Source organism: Eumetopias jubatus, unplaced genomic scaffold, assembly GCF_037043125.1.
Source record: "Eumetopias jubatus isolate StellerSeaLion01/CBP00866 unplaced genomic scaffold, mEumJub1_p1.0 scaffold_10, whole genome shotgun sequence".
Lineage (NCBI taxonomy): Eukaryota > Metazoa > Chordata > Mammalia > Carnivora > Otariidae > Eumetopias > Eumetopias jubatus.
The window spans coordinates 7529583-7548340 of NW_028274816.1; the positions used below are offsets into that span (position 1 = coordinate 7529583).

Consider the following 18758-nt stretch of genomic DNA (forward strand, 5'->3'; position numbering starts at 1 on the left):
ATGCTCCTTCTTTCCAGGGATGTATTTATCACTCACAGAGTAAGTATGAAGGTTCCCCCTGGTTTGATGTGTAATGAGTGAATGTCCCACTGTATGTGTTTCAGGCACTGGGCTATAAGCCAATCTTTTAAAACTAGGAGATTCCCCCATGCAAATCTATATTTCTTTTTTTTTTTAAAGATTTTATTCATTTATTTAATTGACAGAGAGAGAGAGAGAGAGAGACAGCGAGAGAGGGAACACAAGCAGGGTGAGGGGGCAGAGGGAGAAGCAGGCTTCCTGCCGAGCAGGGAGCACGATGAGGGGCTCGATCCCAGGACCCTGGGATCATGACCTGAGCTGAAGGCAGTCGCTTAACCGACTGAGCCACCCAGGCGCCCCTGAAATCTATATTTCTGAGTTTTCACCCCAAAGCTTCCAACTCTGGGTACTCACGGAAAATGCCAGTAAGTAAGCAGAGTAGAGTAGGACTGACCTCACTGAGCTGGGCAGACCGGCTCTTGCCGACTGCACACCCAGCAAGCTTGGCATCCTGGGCCAGGCCCCTTTGACTGCCTTATGTCTCATCCCTGCGAGCTTGTGACCCCTGCTTTGCATATGCCGACTGACCGGTCCCTCCCTTAAAAATCAAGGCAGCAGCAACAATACATATCGGTTGATGAAGTTAAAAATAAAGACTTGTCGGAGTCTGCCCGGGGAAGAGATTTTTCCTCTCTGTATGATTGTGTAATCCCTGTAGGCCATGACGTCCTCAGGTCCTGGGCAGAGTGTGGGTTTTTGTTTCTGTGTTTGTTTTAAACCATTGCATGGTCATAGGAAATGTCACATTCTGCGTCTCGGGGTGGGGGAGGAAGCCAGCATCATGTTGATATTTTAAGGGTTCTGATGTTATTTGCCGCCTGTCGGCAGAGCTTGGGAGGGCATCAGGGTTTGCTCATTGCTTTCTTGATGAATTCTGCTGTTGCCTTAAAAAGAATCGCCAGCCTTGGGGAGTCGGGGTCGGCTGGGTCGGGGGTGGGTTTTCTCTGCAGAGTCCCAGAGGCTTGCTTCATCCCATGCAATGATTCATGAGCCGCCCTGGTGGACCAAGGCTAACACCAGCATGGGAGGGCTGCAGCTGGGCCCCAAGGGGCCAGGCCATTGAGTCCCAGGTTTAGGAAGTAGCAGCCTCCAATCAAAAGCACCGCCCTGGCTCAGCACTCATCCAAACCTCTCTTTGCTTTATCCCCTTTAGGCTCCGAGGCAACACTTTCTCTCCCGAGGAAATTGAGAGGCTCAGCCAGAGGGACACCAGACTCTTGCTCTGAAGCCTGGGGGCCAATGTTTATCTCAGTTTGTGAACAAGCTGTGGGTTTGGATCCCAGGACCTGGATTACATCTGGCAGCAGCCCATTCACACAGAGCCGTGTCCTGCCCAGGGCAGGGCTGGCGCAATGGGTCATCTTTGTTCCGGCAGAGGAAGGAGCCATAGTGCCCTTCAGAGCAGACTTTTCTGCAGCCGACTTTTGCATCTGGTTCTTCCCACGATTCAGTCCATGGAATGTAGCAGAGGGACAGCTCCTGCCGCCGCCTCCAGCTGATCTGATGTGGGTCAGTGGGGCCCATGGATGTTAACGCGTGCCCATCACTGTAGAGACCTAGACCCACAGGAGATGCCCCGTCCCACCTGTCTCGCAATGAGGAGGTAGACTCAGGAAGCAGCTTTCTGCCAGGTTTTAACCCCTGGGTTGTCATCTCTCCAGGCTCTTCCCCACATCTGGTCCCTCCACCCATCCTGGACCCCTGCACGGGGCACTTCCTCTGTGGGGAAGGACTCAGAATACTGGTGTTCTCAGCTTTGATTTTTATAGGCTCCCCCCCCCCCACATATACGCAGGGTGGGAAGGGCTATAATTTACCTGCTGCCCTTCCTGATACTTGACCTTATTGAAAGGGGACACGGGACGGCCATTTAGTTCCTCCAGACATTCTAGATTTTCACTTGATCTTAGCCAAAAGGCTGAGAAGCGATTTTCAAGAAAAATAAGACCACACTACAGCTGATATCATACGCATATTTTTATTTCTGGTGAAATCAATTAGTCTTCAGTTAAGCCTTTGGAAGCCACTCCCCACCCAAATGCAGTTTTTTAGAATCAGTCCGGGCCAGAATTTTGAGCAGTCCCACCAGGGCTCTGGTTGATGCCTGGGAGCTGGACTCTGACAGCAGCCTTCTAAAATATATTCATGAGAGTTGGTTCAGTGTTATGTGATAGAAAGTTATGGACCAAAAGTTTACAGGGGCAAAATCAAAGACTTTTCCTTATAAGGCAGATATTTTTCTGGATTTTTTTTTTTTTTCCAAATGAAGCATGTTGAAGCCTCTGTAAATGGTAGGTGCTGTACAAGTGTTATTATTTAAACATTATTATTTGTGAACACTGGTTAATATTTATAAGCCACTTTGTTTTAGTCTCCCCAGTTTGTTCTTATAAAAAACACCACCATGGATTTTATGCTGTAAATAGTCACAGAGAAGAAAACTGTGGAGAGCCCCCCAAAGCTGTCTTCATTGTGACCAAATATTTAAAAAAAACATTCCTGAACGTTGCCAGATAGTCAAGCACAGTCTTCCACTTGGAGGGGGAAGAATGATGTTTGGACCAGAAAACGTATTGGTTAGGGCAAAAGCAGTTCTTAGAAATAGGCTTGCAAAAAAACTCTCTGGGCTTTGGCTTAGAAAGGTCTAACCCTGCGTGAAGTCTGTGCAGGAGCCTCGTGGTGCCCCACATGGCTGCAAGGCAAACGTGAGGAGGCCTCTGGGCCTCCCTTGATTCTCTCCCCGTGGCTCCAGGGGTCTTAAGCAGGAGAAGGATGGAGAAGGTTCGGGAACAGCTCTCCGCAGCAAGCAGCCTCCTGGGTAGGCCTTGTTGAAATCATTCTCAGCTGTATTTAATGAGCAAGAGCTCAGGTAGCTCCTCACCGAAGTGAGATCCGCTTCCTGGGAATGTTTTTTTTTTTTTTTTTTTTAAGATTTTATTTATTTATGTGAGAGGGAGAGAATGAGAGAGAGAGAGCACGAGATGGAAGAGGGTCAGAGGGAGAAGCAGACTCCCTGCCGAGCAGGGAGCCCGATGTGGAACTCGATCTCGGGACTCCAGGATCATGCCCTGAGCCGAAGGCAGTCGCTTAACCGACTGAGCCACCCAGGCGCCCTCCTGGGAATGTTTTGTGTGGGCCTCGCTCGTGAAATGCTGCGGCATCTCTGTGGGCTCCCGTGCGTGAGCTTGCCTGTGGGCTCTCCGTGGGTGGTGGTAGTTTCTGGCCAGTCTTCTGTCCTGATACAGAAGATCAGGAGGAAGGTGGAGATCGATGGGCCTGCTTTCCCTGAGGAGTAAACACAACAGTCCATGTGTGTGGCGGCGACTTGGATGGTAAATTTCGTTTTCCTGAAATTCATTCAGCAATGATTTATGGGCCAGGTATATTAGGACCATCGATGGATGAACACAACAGCCAGGATCCCTATCCTCAAAGCACTTAGGTTGGGGGGAGGTGGAGAGGTGGGCAGAAAACTAGTGAACTGGAAGATATAGAAAATAAGGTCCACTGTGGTAAGTGCTAGGAAGGAAATAAACAGGGGCGCCTGGGTGGCTCAGTCATTAAGTGTCCACCTACAGCTCAGGTCATGATCCCAGGGGCCTGGGATCGAGTCCTGCATCAGGCTCCCCGCTGGGTGGGAAGTCTGCTTCTCCCACTCTCCCCAACTCACACGTGTGTGTGCTCTCTCTCTCTAAAAAAAAAAAATAAATAAATAAATAAATAAAGGTTCAAGATAGAGGGGAACCTTCAGATTGGGGATTGGGCTGAGACACGTAAGCTGGGACCCTAAGAATGAGAAGGGTCTGGCCTTGCCAAGAGTGAGGGGGCTTGTTCACCGAGGACAAGCTGCATGAAGACCCTGTCATGGGGAAGAGCTTGGTACGTGTAGTAGGCTGAATAATGGCCCCAAATATTTAGCTCCTCATTCCTTGAGCCTGTGAATGTTGCCTTACGTGGCCAAAGGGACTTTAAAGAGGTGATAAAGGGGTGCCTGGGTGGTTCAGTTGGTTAAGCATCCAACTCTTGATTTTGACTCAGGTCATGATCTCAGGGTTGGGAGATCACCCGAGCCCCACATCCGGCTCCATGCTCAGTGGGGAGTCTGCTTGAGATTCTTCCTCCTTCTCCCTCTGCCACTCCCCCCCGGTCAAGCTCTCTCTCTCTCTCAAAAAAAAAAAAAAAAGTGATTAAGATGAGGATCTTGGCTGGGGTGCCTGAGTGACTCAGTCGGTTAAGTGTCTGCCTTTGGGCTCAGGTCATGATCCCGGGGTCCTGGGATCGAGCCCCGCATCGGGCTCCCTGCTTCTCCCTCTGCCACTCTCTCTCTCTGTCTCTCATGAATAAATAAGATCTTAAAAAAAAAAAAAGATGAGGATCTTGGGATGGGGAGATTTTCCTAGATTATCCAAATAGACCCTAACTGCAACCACAAATGTCTTTATTGAAGAGAGGCAGAGGGAGATTTGACACAGAAGAAGAAGGCAGTGTGACCACTGAGGGAAGATGCTAGACTGCTGGCTTTGAAGGTGGAGGAAGGGGCCCCACGGGCCAAGGCGTGCAGCTCTGGAAGCTGGAAAAGTCAAGGACACAGGTTTTCCCCTAGAACCTCTGGAGGGAGCGCAGCCCTGCCGCCACTTTGGTTCCAGCCCATTTTGGATTCTGGCCTCCAGGACTGTAAGAGACTTAATTTGTGTCATTTTAAGCCACCAAGTTTGTGGTAATGTGTCACAGCAGCCACAGGAAACAAATATGTTTAAGGCAAGCTAAGGGGCGAGTGTCACTACATGGGTTCGGGGAGGTAGGTAGGGGGCCAGTTCAGGAAGCGCCTAGTTGACCATGGTCAAGGCCTTGGGCTTGATCTTAGAATAATGGCAAGCCATTGGAGAGTTCAAAGCAGGATCAGTGTGACCCAGTGACATTTAAAGAAGACCTCTTTTGCTCCTGGGTGGAGAAGGGACTGGAAGGCATAGGGGTGAGATGAACAGAAAAAGGAGAGACCACCTAGGCGCTACTGCAGGGGAGAGGCAGTTGTTTTAATGTGGCGTCAGCAGAGGTGGAGAGAAGAGGATGGATTCCAGAAATGTTCTAGGAGTCGATTCCTGAAGGTTTACAAATGGAATGGATGGGAGAAGAGGGGGAGGGGAGACTCAAGGCTCCTCAGTTTTTGACTTGAGTAACCGGGGCACACCATCCTGGTGGTCAAGTAGGAAGACAGATGGGAAGCCAGCTTGGAAGCAGGAGGGGCTTTGTTTTGGATGGTCAAGTTTGGGACACCTGAGTGACGTCAAGCGGAGACACCAAGTTATGCTGTGAGTCTGGAGCCCGTGGGAGAGGTCATTGCCAGGTTTAACAGCATGGGTGTCCTCAGCCTCTAAAGGGGAATGGGGTCACTGGGCCTGGATGTCATAACCCATGGAGAGATTATGGAGAAAGAAGAGTTCAAGAGGGTCCAGCGAAGGGTGCCACTGGGACCTGGATACGTGCTTACTGTCAGAGCTCAGAGTAGAGGCTTCTTAACATTTCCAAAGTCTAGCAGATCCACCAAAAGCATTCTGGGCCTGGGCAGGTAACTTGCAAACAAGTTAGCCAACTTTCCAGAAATCACTTTGCAGAACAGGAGCAGACACATTCTAGATTGGTGGCTGAAAATACATAATTCTTATGTGCAGACAAAAAAAAGTACCAGAGCAAGAGAATTTTTTAAAAGAGCTTCAGACTTTTAATTATATTCACCATCATCCTAGAAGAAAAAAAAAAATGTCAATCTGAGTGCTACCCCCCCCGGCCCCCCCCCCCCCACATAGCGCCAAAATCAGATACTGGAACGAATACACCCCGCAGAAAGTGTGGGAGGTAGAATCACATTCTAAGCAGGCTGAGTTGAGACTACATACAGCATCATTTCATTATTGCACCAACACATCTTCACGCCTCCATCCCCACTCAGGAGATGGGTGCAGCCCAGCGGGTGAAGCACACAGCGGTGGGGGCGCACACTCTGGTAGTGCCCGCACCCAAGGGAACACGTAGGCTCGGGCCCTGGGGGGCAGGTTTCAGGGGAGCGACATCGGGGCCATCCTGGAGAATTACATGGGGAGAGCCTTCAGCTGTGCGGACAGGCAATCTGAGATCGTTGGATTCTCCAAGATTACTTTTTTTTTTTTGCTCTAAATTTAATCCCATCTATCATCACTTCCAGAACAACCCACAGATCCAATCCCCTAGGCATCATCCCTCCCTTATCAGTCACCCTGAAAATCCCTCCCCTCCCTTTTTTACTTGGAACAACTTTCTTGACATCGTCAGTTCTGCATTGCCCGCCCCCCCATGTGCTCTCTCCCACCCCCAGGAAAGAAGGGCCTCCTTAGGGGCCCATCCTTACCTGGATGACTACATGAGTGTCTTAACTGGCCTGCCTGCGACCCCTGACCCACAACGTCAGCCTGTTAAAAGGTAAGTCCGATGAATCACTGCTCTGATCAAAATGCTCCAGAACTTCCCAATCTAGCCCAGGGTGAAAGTCAAGTTCCCCTCTTGGCCTGGCCCACCCCTGTGTTTTCATGGACCTCCCCTCTGCCACTCCGACTCCCGTTCCCTGCACTCCAGTCACATGGCTTCTTGGCCACTCCTTGACAATGCAAACTGCATCCAGACCTTTGCACTTGCCTATTTCCTCTTACAGGAACACTCTTCCCGAGACAGTGGCCTGGCTGGCTTCCTCATTTACAGCAGGTCTTTGTTCAAGTGTCAGCTCATCAAGGGACTCCTTCCCTGAACCATCTACCTCAAATGGCCGTCCCTGACCACTCTCTCCTCCTCAGCCCTGCTTAATAGTGTCTTCCCAGCACACACCACCTGATGTATGTGTGTTTCTTCCTTCCCCTAGAATGTCAGCTCCATGAGAACAAGAGCCATGCTTGCTGCAGAGTCCTCCAGGGCTAGAATAGTGCCTAGTGCATAGTCGATGCTCAGATATTTGTTAACCGAATGGAGAATCAACCTGCCTAAAAGAGGCAGAACATAGAAGTTGGGGAGGATTATAAAAACGAATCACCTCTTTCCTAATACCATTGGTGTCTCCTTTCTAAGGGAGGAAGGTTTCCTGCCACATGAGATCATTCCCAATGTATTTACTGCCCCAAATGGGATTCCGGAGATAGCACAAGGGTCCCAACGAAGAGCATTAGACCCCTCGTCTCTGTGGGTGTGTTTTTTAAATCACGCAGAGATCATTTGTCATTGATAACAGCAAATAGCTCAAACGGGAGCATGGATTTATAGTTCAGCAGGATTGGGGGAAAGATGATTAAAGTAATCCCTTTTATCTTGTCAAAAAGAGCTTTAGGGTGACCAGAGTAAAAGCCCCCACACAGAATGTTCAGTTGTACCTGCAGATCCACCCCCCTAACCCCCCATCTCTGAGAGACAAGCACATCCTTGGTATGGCAGACTCTCCACTCATCCAGTGACTGAAACACCGTGCTGGGCTGTAGGGAGAAAGCACCCATGCACTATCCTTGCCTGTGGGGACGCCCGGTCCAGTTAGGTGGTTCAGAGCTTATTCATTAGCCCCATGGTTTAGAGCTTATTCTGAATGCCCCTATTCCCAGGAGTGGTGGGGAAACGGCCGGAAGCATGGGAAGCTGGATGAACAGCTAGGAGTTGCGATTTCCTGGGTTGGGGAAGGCAGAAGGACTTAGGTGGGCGTGGAGGAGTATCAGGAGTTCACTTTTGGCTGTGTGGAGTGGAGGTGCTGAGCAGGCAGTAGGACCTAAAATACTGAAATTGGTGAGGCTGGAAGTTAAGAGGTAGCCTGTGGTAGCCATTTGGGGAGCACGGGGCAGGGTCTAAGAAATGACCGTTACTGGTGCTACTGAGATTTGGTTGGGTCCTGCGTAGGTGTTACTCCAAGTCACAGGTCCCTACCAGGCGACCAGGTTTCCAGCTCTTGGGGCAGAGTGCTCAATTTAACCCAGTAGCTTTTTGTTGGGTTCCTGCTGTGTACAACGGGAGCTATGGGAGACAGTTTAGAATCAGTGTTAACTACCCTATTAAAACCCTTCAGCAGGATCCTGCTCTTAAGCTAAAGACCAAAACTTGACTCCCAAGGCCCTACCTGAAGGGCTCTTTTGTGCTCACATTTACTATGCTCTGCCTCTTTCAGTTCCTTCAATATGTCACGCACAGTCCTGTTCCCTTTGTCGGAAGTGCTCTCTTTCCCCCTCGGCTGCTAGTGGTCTTTCCTATTTCATCTTACAGGTGACTTCCTCAAACAGGCCTTCCCTCAGTGCCCAACCACCTCTTATGTGTGCTCAGCACAGTTCTCCTTCTGGGGCTCACCCTACCCTCCGTAGTTTAGTAAGTGATCTTGCAGCTAGTCCTTTAAGGTCTGTCCTTCCCTGCCAGAGGGTATGGATGGCATCTCTCTTGGACACCCCTGGGTTTCTTGGTCCCTGCTCGGTAACCTAACCAGCAGTTGTGTGGATCCAGGCCAGGCTGAGTGGAACAGGCTGTGAGGTGGTAGAGAAACAGAGGGGATCAAGCAGGGCCTGGAGCCATCTGCAAGGACCCTTGGAAGAGGGTGGACTTTGGTTAGGCCTGAAACAAAGGGAGGATTGGAAAGCAGAGAGGATGGACATTTCAGTTGGAGAATCTGTTTCAACAGAGCTGGAAAGAGCCCTGACTTGAAATCAGGAGAACCAGGGTCTCAGCTCCTCTCCTGGGTGACCTGGGACAAGTTATATTCCCTCTCTGGACCTTAATCTCCTCTCTGTAGAAGGAGAGACTGGCTTAGCAAGGATGGCAAATAATAGCAGCATGACCCTATTCCCCAATCTTATCCCCTGGCAGACGTCTCTTTTCCCTGAGAGACTGAATACGGTTTTAGAATTGTTTTCAACACAATGTTCTGGACAGTCATTACCAATTTATGGGAGATGGTAATTGAGATAAGCCCTGTTTATCGGGCCTGGCTTGGAAGAGTATCTCTTGGATGAAGTCAGGCTTTGACAGTGTCTGATTCAAGGAATGGGTCGCAGGAGGACTGAGCAAGGGCTCTGACAGCTACAGGTAGGGCGGAAAGCAGTGGGCTCAGCAGTACCAAATACCATCATCAGAAAAGGCTTGAAGATGTCTTCGTCCTGTGGTGGCAAACTGACCTTCGGGGGCCAGTAGAGAACGTAAAGGACAGAAATATGCCAGGTGAATAAACTAGGGATGGTGAGCAGTGTGGCAAATGGGGGAAAGGGAAAGGGAGACTGTCCTGTCTTAAAGGATTCAAACTCTTTCTCTCCCATTCCACTTCCTCTTCTCCTTCCTCCTCCTCATTGTATAGGTCAAGCAAGAATGTCTTCAGGCTGAATTGCTCGCCTAGACAGCCAGACGGTGACCTCTGAGTCCTCCTGACTTTATTGGAGAATCTAGACCCGGGAGGGAACTGTGTCGCCTAAGGCCACACTGTGAGCCAGGCCTGTTGATTTCCGTTTTGTTGCTTTCTACAGCACCGTGGGGTCTTGAAGCGTGGGACAGAGGATAGAGAGGAATGAAAGAGACACAAAAGTGAGTTGAGGCTTAGGTTTTCAAAAGATGTCCATTTCATCCCGGGTGCTTAGGGCAACGGAGGTGGGTGGCCTGTTTACTAGTACTGTTAGTAATCACTCATGTGACTTCTTTTATGTACTCACTGGTTTAAACTGCCCAGATCTTCAGAAATGTCACTTTCCACTGGGGAAATTTTCCCTCTCATGATTAAATACACACACCCCTCTTCTTTCCTCAGTATTAATCACCTTCTCCTGTAATTGGTACTTAAAATGTCAAAGGAGAAGGAATTAATTAACAGGAGTATCCAGTGCAGCAAGGCATGCTATGTGGCAAGGCTCTGGGACTGATTATAAAAAGCACTTCCTTAAATATTTTGAGCACTTTTGGGAATCAGAAACCTCCCTTCTAATTGAAAGATCCTTAACTACACCCCAAGTCCTGGCTGGTGGCCAGGGGTACAGAGCGAAGTGAGGCAGCGAGTGGAAATCCTGTCTTCGCCACCCTAGGGACCCCTCCCTCCAAACTGGGATAGGTGGCAACAGAGGTTTCGAAAACAGCAGAGGCCCCGGGCCGAATCTGACGGAGGAGAAGAGATTCAACACGACTGAGCTCCGTAGGTAAACTACGGTGTTTGGTGTTTCACAACAGTTCTGTAGGACAGGTGATGACTATCTCCATATTACAGATGAGGATACTGAGGCTTAGCGTGGTCGTGAGATCCTCACGTCACGAGGCTACTAATTGAAAGCGCAAAGGATTCAAACTTAAGTCTGATTCTAAAGCTTTGCTTTTTCATGGAATCCTGAAATCCTATTCCCAGCTCGTGTCACCCCAGCCCCAAACTCCCCGCAGGAGTTTTGACAGCTAAGCCGAGAGCCAGCACCCGGGCCTGGGAGGTGGAGCGGGGAGCAGCACAGCGCCCCGCCCCGGCTCCGGTGTCGGCCAATGGTAATGCGGCACCCACAGTCTTCTGTCCAATCAGCCAGAGCTCCCCGCCCACCTCCCCCCGCTCCTCCTCCCCTCCCCTCCGCTTTCCCTTTGGCTCGACCGAGCTTGACGGAGCGGAAAGTCCCTTCAGCGGGCTCCGGGCCGGCAGCCATTGGAGGAAGGTCTGTTACAGGGCTGCCCAATCAGAGCGTGCACAGAAAGGCACCTCGGGCTACGATTGGCTAGTGAGGCTGTTGCCCCCTCGCTCCCCCCCCCTCTCTCCCCCCCCCCCACGGGCGGCTCGGAGGCGGGGCAGGTGGGGGCGGGCCCAGGTAGCAGGTTCGGCTGCGCCGGGGCCGCGCGTCGGAGGTAAATATTAAGGCTGTGGGTGTGGGGCGCCGGGGCCGGAGTAGGACGCTGGCTAGCGAGACTGGGGAGGGGGCGCCGCTCCGCCGCCCGAGGTGAGTGAGTGAGCGGGCTACTGAGGCGGCGAGCAGTGGACGGCCGGGTCCCCTCGGGCGTCCCTCCCCGGCCTCGGGGGGCCTACAGCCGCCGCCGCGGCCGTCGGGCCCTCGGCGCCGGCCCGTTAGTTTCCCTGGCTCGGAGCCGGCAAGGCCCGCGGGGTACTGAGCTCGCTGACGTCAGCCCGGGCTTCCCCACCCCCGGGGCTTCCCCCCCCCCCCGCCCCGGGCTTCCTGAGAGGGCTCCCGAAACATGGGAGCGTGGTCGCCGCCGCCGGGACCTCCGGAAGAGAGAGCACTTGAGGTGGGAGCCGCGCAGGAGACCGTCTCCCCCGCGGGCCCCCCATTTACAGATGGGGAAACTGAGGCGCGGGCCGCTGGCCGGCTCCCGGCGGCCTCCGTTGGCCTCGAGAGCCCTGGGCTGTAATATCTCCTCTTTCCTAGCCGAGGGGCGTATCGATCGGTCGGTTTGGGGGTGTTTGTGGCTCCTGTCCAGGAAGAGCAGTCGGGGTTCTGGCCCCGTTAATGGCGTGTTCTGCTTTTTCTTTCAGTTTCCCCCTTTCCAGGGTGAGGATGGTCTTCTACAACCTGGAGTTCTTTAGTTGAAAGGTGCGCTCTGTCGAAACGAGGTATTCTTTTCCTTCCTTTTGTTTTTCTTTATAATCATGTTAACGATCTGTGGGGAAATCGGGAAGTCCTGACAGAAGATAGTGTTCCTGGATTTGTTTCTCAGCTGGGTCAGCTGCCCGGTTATTCATGTACTTGGCATCTTTTCTATTCCACCCTGTGGCATTTGCATGTTTTAGGATGGTTGTCATCTTCCAGCCACCAAGCCTTTCAGGCTCTCAGCTCCCACCATCCCTGCCCCCATTCTCTCCCCGGTCTCCCTGGAAAGTTGGATCCTTAGCTCAGCTAAGGAGCATTCCTTACCTTGCTTTTGAATTCAGGCTAATAGAGATCTTAATAAGATTGTTCTTTTTGCAGTCATTGGCTCCCGGGGAAAAACCCAAGCCTTGAGGGAGGGTGTTCATTCAAGTGTTGGTTTTCTGCACACCCCCTCACGCCCCAAGTAGACTGAATGGCCCTGAGGATTAGGCTGCCAATTCCCCACTCGGTAGTGGGTGGATTTGAACTAGAACAGTATTAGGGGAAAATGATTTGCTGGGAATTCTTGTGCAAGTTCGTGTACTGTGAATGTTGATATCACCCAGAACATTCTCTAATGTTCTGCTGCAAAATGTTATAGTATTCCCGTGAAGAAGCCTTCCTGTGGATGGTAACTTTTGTGAAGAGCTGATAAAACCAGGGCACTATTATGTAAAACAAACATTCAGCAGCAGTGATTTCTCATGGTCTGGCATGCCTGAACTGTGATTTTGCTTGACTTACGGTGTCCTTCTCTTAAGAAGAGAGAAAGGATTAATTAACCTGTTCATCAAAAGATGAGTATTTTGTTCCTGATTTCCACACGTTCTTCTTAAATTTGTCAAGGTATTTTCATTGGTTACACAGAATTTATAGGTATTACACATGATGTGAAGATCTAGGAAACCAGTTTCAAATGAACCTCAAAACAACTTGTTTTGGTAATTGTGAAATTTGTCTTGTTTTTCTCATATGTGTAAGAATGCAGTGGTGGTAAACATTAACCATGACTTAATTTATTCTGAGAAGTAGTATATATATATTTTTTTCCTGGAAGATATGCTTTTAATCACTTAATTAGGATGAGGAAATGGAATTTTGGCTTTCACTTTTATCACCTGAGTTAACCAAATCATTCGGTCATTTCACGTGTACTGAATGCCCATTACACGTCAGACAGTGGTTTGGCACTGGAAATACAAAGATGAAGGACTTGAGGGGTTCCCAGTTTGGAAGTGTAGTGGCCGGGTTTAACTCTAGGGAGACTTTGGGGTTCCTTGTTCTTCCGCCGTGAATATACATGCAGATGCAGGAGCCAGACTCCTTTTTAACTTTGTAAATCCCGCTTGTTTTGGGGACGGAATACTTGTGCGCTTGGGACACAGTATGTGAGGAAAGATAAAGCTGACACTCTTTTCTGGTCATGGAATCTGTTTTTCTGTTTTTAGCTGTTTAGTGGTATAACAGCTTGTTCTTTTAGTGAGAGAGATTCTTCCTTAAAATGGTGATTATTCTAGCCATCTAGAAGCTTTTGGAAAAAGTCCTGTGTGTCTTCTTTCTTTGGTATTCATGCTGATCTTCCTGTCTCTTTGCCACCTTTATAATTGGGGGCAGAATTTTAGTATTGTAAATTTTATTCTGATTTAGATAGTCTCATGTGGTTTTTAGAACAAGTTGGGATATTTGAGAAGATGCAAAAACGTTCTTGAATTAGACCTGTCTTTGTTTTTCTCTCATGAGGTTCTATGAGCAGTATAACCTGATAGCCTGAGAATTAAAAAGACATTGTGTTTTCTAGACAACCATTGTCAATTGTATGTAAGCTAACGTTGTTCATGTATACTGTATATTATCTTTTAGAATGTGGTAATTCTGACCTTTAATATTTTTGTATAAAACATATTTCTTGACCCATCTTTTCATTGCATTGATGGGAAACTGATAAATATTTGTCTTTCAACCTTCATCTTGGTTTAATGGTTTTATTTTAATACAGTTAAACTCTTATTTGTTCAGAATCCAGACCCTCAACAAGCTCAGATAACCAGATGTATTTTCAAGTCTTTGTGACCCTGAAGCATTCCCTCATCTCGAATGTTGTCAGAGGAAAGGCCTTTTCTGTTCAGTATGGTTTAGGATTAAATATATCATTGCATTCCACCTCTTTGGTAATTTTCATTCAGTACTTAGAGTAATGATCAGGATATTCATAATCACTCAGTTTTCCAGCCTGAAATAAGTGCAAAGGCATTTAGATGAATCATTTGTGATATATTTACACTCAAAGTGAGGTATACTATTAGAGGTAATTTTAAACCAATTAGACCTGAAAGGCAGTAAGAGAACATAAAGTAGGGCAGTTATCATATCTTAAATCTGCCATACTTCTCAGCATCTAACACTGTGCTGAGTGCACAAAAATACTAAACAAACTAACAAACCTTGACTGATAAAGAACTCATTGACAATGTCATTTAAATCTTTCCCATATAGTCTTTAGTTTTTATTGCTTGGGGTTCTTAAGACTTAATCTAACTGTTGTGCATATCCCACTGAAAGAAGAACGTTGTCGGGCGCCTGGGTGGCTCAGTCATTAAGCGTCTGCCTTCGGCTCAGGTCATGATCCCAGGGTCCTGGGATCGAGTCCCACGTCGGGCTCCCTGCTCAGCGGGAAGCCTGCTTCTCCCTCTCCCACTCCCCCTGCTAGTGTTCCTGCTCTCGCTGTGTCTCTCTCTGTCAAAAAGATAAATAAAATCTTTAAAAAAAAAAAAAAAGAAGAACGTTGTCATTCTATTCATTCTACAGCGGAGGAAAGTCTCTTTATTAACCTATTTCTGCTGTAATGGCAGTGTATTGAGATATTCACGACCATTAAATTTATTATCTTGTGTAGCTCTGGAGTTATAAAGTTCCCCATTCACCTTTCTCGAACTATCAGTTGCAATGGTGAGAATCAGTGTTTAATACGGTAATTCCAAACTTATTCTTTCTTAATGTGTACTTTCTAAAAGAGGAAAGGCCACAGTCTTTTTATTTTTGGATAATGCTTTTTAAATGTTTTATAAACTTTTGCTCTGGTTCTTCTAGTGGTCTAACACAACCCCTGCTTTTACTGAGGTGAAGCTCACTCCCACTTGTGCTAATGCAGGTTCGAGCAAAGCTGCTCCTGTGTGTTTGCTATAAACTGTGGTTCTTAATGATTGTTAAATTGCCTTCCACCTTTTTTATAATCCAAAGGAATTATATTAAATTTTACTGTGGACTGTCTCTTAAATGATTAGCAAATAACACTTCTGTAATCAAATTCATTTAAAACAGTGTCCTAATGCATTACATACAGTAATTTAATTTTGTCTTGGTACTATTTCATTACCCACTGGTGGGCTTTGTTTTAAATCATGACATGACTTGTTAAGCTGGGGAACCAATGAAGTAGAAATCATGGGCATGTAATACTAAGATTCAAGGACGTTCTTAATATTTGAAGGTGTAATTTTTAGGAATTTTAAAAAGTAATTTCTTTTCCAAATAGAATTACCATACTTGAAAAGCAATTTTTGGCCAAAAATATTTAAATACATTTAGAAAGAGAACAAAGCAGCTCCCTTTTTTGGAAATTGCTTTGTGACCATCTCCACCTTCTGGGAGTAACCCAAACAAGTCCATGCAGTAAAGCTTCTGCACTTCACTACTAAAAGGCTGTTCAGAGTTTATGTATACCTCTTTAGTTATTGTTTTTTTTTTTTTTTTTTAAACAAACATATTTCATCCCCTGGCTTCTCAGAACTGATCAGAAGCCGTAAGGTGGAAAGCAACAAGGCCATAAAATGAGTCAAATGCACCCTGGAGGAAACCACAGAAAATGGCTGATTGCAAGGGAAAATCAGGGACTGTAAATCTATAGAAAGCAGACACAGGAACTCAGAAAGCATAACGTCAAGCCTTTTAACAAAGTCACAAACATCTTTGTGTTTTGAGAATCACATGAGAGCTTATATTCATATTGATAATTCGATGATTCAGAAAATAGTATTTCCTTGTTGACATTTGAGAAGAACTTTAGTAAGAAATAACACATACTTCATTTTGGTACTTTAAAGGAGTACAGCCAAATTAAGGGTTTAGGTCTCTGTTTGGGTAGCCTTTATGAGGGATTTTGTTTATAATGGTGCCAAGATAGGGGTTTCCACAGGTGTCTTATGTAAGTGACAAATATAAATTGATTCTCTTCCTGCTGAAGTAGACAGTGCCCTCAAGTGGAATTAAGACAAACACATTATAAAGAAAGGAAAAAAAAAGAGAGGGAGAGCGGGAGAATCACTTTACACCAGCTCTGCCCCTGCCTTTAGAATGTTGCACAGGTATTTCAATAATGTCGGTTTAAAGGGATGCCAAACTTTTTATCCTCTCTCGGGTAAGTGTCTCATTCTGGGTTGTAGAGGGACAGACTTTTAACAAAAACTAGACCAGTTCTAGAGTACCTCATTATCTAATGATGCATTCCATGTGTAGATTTGCCAGATTATTTAATCATTACATTAAATTATTAAACTTAAAATTTGGTTCTTTAGTTTTAGAAGTACTTATTTCTAAATTCCAAGAATAAAATAGACAAATATGATAGTGCCCTCAACTGCTGCTGTGAAATGGAATGGAAATGGATACCTCTACCTCAAAGAAGGATGGAAGGGCTCCTGGGTGGCTCAGTCGGTTAAGCGTCCGACTTTTGATTTCAGCTCAGGTCATGATCTCAGGGTTGTGAGATAGAGCCCTGCGTTGGGCTCTGCGCTATGCATGGAGCCTGCTTAAGATTCTCTCTCTCTTTCCCTCTCCCTGTGCCCCTCCCTGCCCCCCTCCCCAAAAAGAAGGATGGGATAAGTAACTGTATTTAGAAACCAAATGGCCACACTCATGTGACAGAAAATACATAAGAACTTTTTTCAGTAAGATAATTATTAAGATGATGAACTAAAAATCTTATTTTGATTTGACAAAATTGTATCATTTTTAACCATCATTTAAAGTAGGGTTGAGAAGGCTATTTTTTTTTTTATCAAAAGATTTTATTTATTTATTTTGACAGAGAGAGAGAGGGACAGTGAGAGAGGGAACACAAGCAGGGGGAGTGGGAGAGGGAGAAGCAGGCTTCCCACTGAGCAGAGAGCCTGACCTGGGGCTCGATCCCAGGATGCTGGGATCGTGACCTGAGCCAAAGGCAGACGCTCAATGACTGAGCCACCCAGGTGCCCCAAGAAGGCTATTTTCATTGTGAAAGATTAGTATTGTAAAAATTTTAGATGAAAACTTGAAACTGAAAAAGAAATAATCTTTTTGTATTCTTTTCTAGGATAACATAGTTAAAATTGTGGTATAAAAATTTTTATATTTGTTACTGTATTAAAGTTATATTCCTTGTTATGTAGTCCAAGTTTTAGTGGCTACAAAATTGATTTTTAAAGAGATGTTTACTATAATCAGATTTATACTATCTGAGATTTTGAGAAATTAGATGATGGCTCTGATTAGTATGATTAACATTTGCCTAAGGACAAAATGTACGTGATGAAGGAGATGAAACTGGATCAGAGGGCAAATAAATGATCCATTATCGAAACATGGAACACAGATAAACGAATCGTGGTTAAAGTTTCAGAATATGATTCATCATTTTTTTTTGATAAAGGATGTTTATCATAATAATTATATGGTGGGTAACTTTTACTTAAATGGTGTGTACAGAAATAACAGCCTTTTTGATTTATGTGTGTTTTGCCAAAATACAGCAACTTATTCATTTAAGTTAGGCAGGATCTGTTAAAAATGCTACTTTTTAAAGTTAAAAAAATATATATATTTAAATATGTATATAATGTTATCTGTTACTCGAATTTAATTTTGTAAATTTCATTGCCTTGGAAACAAACATTATTGTATTGTCTTTGAAGATACTTTACAATTGGATCTTCTTAATTAAAGATGCAAAATTACAGTAGATACAAGTAATGTATATTTTTTAACCTTTCTAGGTACTTTTGGAAGTTTCATTTATGTGTGTGTTTTTATTAATCGAATGAGATCTTAAGAAGTCTTTAATCTTAATTTTAGCTCATGTAGAATAAAGTGTAAAGTTTCTTTTTGCTTGTCCTCCAGGCATTTTGCTTTGCTGTCTTTTTACAGCATGGACACCAAATTGCTAAAAACGTGCTTTTGGACTGCCAGTGAATTTATCTTTTGTGGTTTTACTACAAACTTAGTAGTTCCCTTTTTTTTGAGTTAATGTTTTGGAGTTAATGTCACAATGAGTTCAGGCTTATGGAGCCAAGAAAAAGTTACTTCACCCTACTGGGAAGAGCGGATTTTTTATTTGCTTCTTCAAGAATGCAGTGTTACAGACAAACAAACACAAAAGCTCCTTAAAGTACCAAAGGGGAGTATAGGACAGTATATCCAAGATCGTTCTGTGGGGCACTCGAGGATTCCTTCTGCAAAAGGCAAGAAAAATCAGATTGGATTAAAAATTTTAGAGCAACCACACGCAGTTCTCTTTGTTGATAGAGAGGATGTTGTAGAAATACATGAAAAGTTCACAGAGTTGCTTTTGGCAATTACCAATTGTGAAGAGAGGTTCAGCCTGTTTAAGAACAGAAACAGACTGAGTAAAGGCCTCCAGATAGATGTGGGCTGCCATGTGAAAGTACAGCTGAGATCTGGGGAAGAAAAATTTCCTGGAGTTGTGCGCTTCAGAGGACCCTTATTAGCAGAGAGGACAGTGTCGGGATTATTCTTTGGAGTAGAATTACTGGTAAGTTTGATGAACTGTTTTAGTGGGCTGTGTGTGTGTGTTTGTTTCTGTGTATATTTGTATGCCCACCTGTATTTTTTTTCCCCTTTATATATAACAAAAAAGTTTTTCCAGAAATCTTCTGTAATTTTTAATGTTCATAATTCTTAGGATTTACTTTCTAATGATAAATTGAGATGATGCAAAGATGATACATTGAAAACTTTTTTAAAAAACAACCTACTATGGTAGGAAATACACATAGATCCTGTAATTATTCAAGACTTTCAAATCTTAGAAATTTTAACATTGTCTGTGTT

General features: G+C 45.9%; 2 protein-coding genes across 13 annotated transcripts in view; both read left to right on the top strand.

Annotated features, from left to right (window-relative positions):
• NOD2 (nucleotide binding oligomerization domain containing 2) overlaps positions 1-2590 on the top strand; it is a 35810-nt gene extending 33220 nt beyond the window's left edge. For all 5 annotated transcript variants that reach the window (XM_028091817.2, XM_088027370.1, XM_088027366.1 and 2 more), the window contains one exon: positions 1235-2590. In XM_028091817.2, the coding sequence (XP_027947618.1) occupies positions 1235-1307 (73 nt within the window). In that variant the 3' untranslated portion in view covers positions 1308-2590. The remainder of the gene's footprint in view (positions 1-1234) is intronic.
• Positions 2591-6516: 3926 nt separating this feature from the next.
• CYLD (CYLD lysine 63 deubiquitinase) overlaps positions 6517-18758 on the top strand; it is a 65586-nt gene continuing 53344 nt past the window's right edge. Inside the window, exons 1-3 of one of the 8 annotated variants that reach the window (XM_088027371.1) lie at positions 6517-6534; positions 11564-11641; positions 17808-18459. In XM_088027371.1, the coding sequence (XP_087883497.1) occupies positions 17956-18459 (504 nt within the window). In that variant the 5' untranslated portion in view covers positions 6517-6534; positions 11564-11641; positions 17808-17955. The other 7 variants (XM_028091780.2, XM_028091802.2, XM_028091770.2 and 4 more) reach the window with 7 other exon arrangements.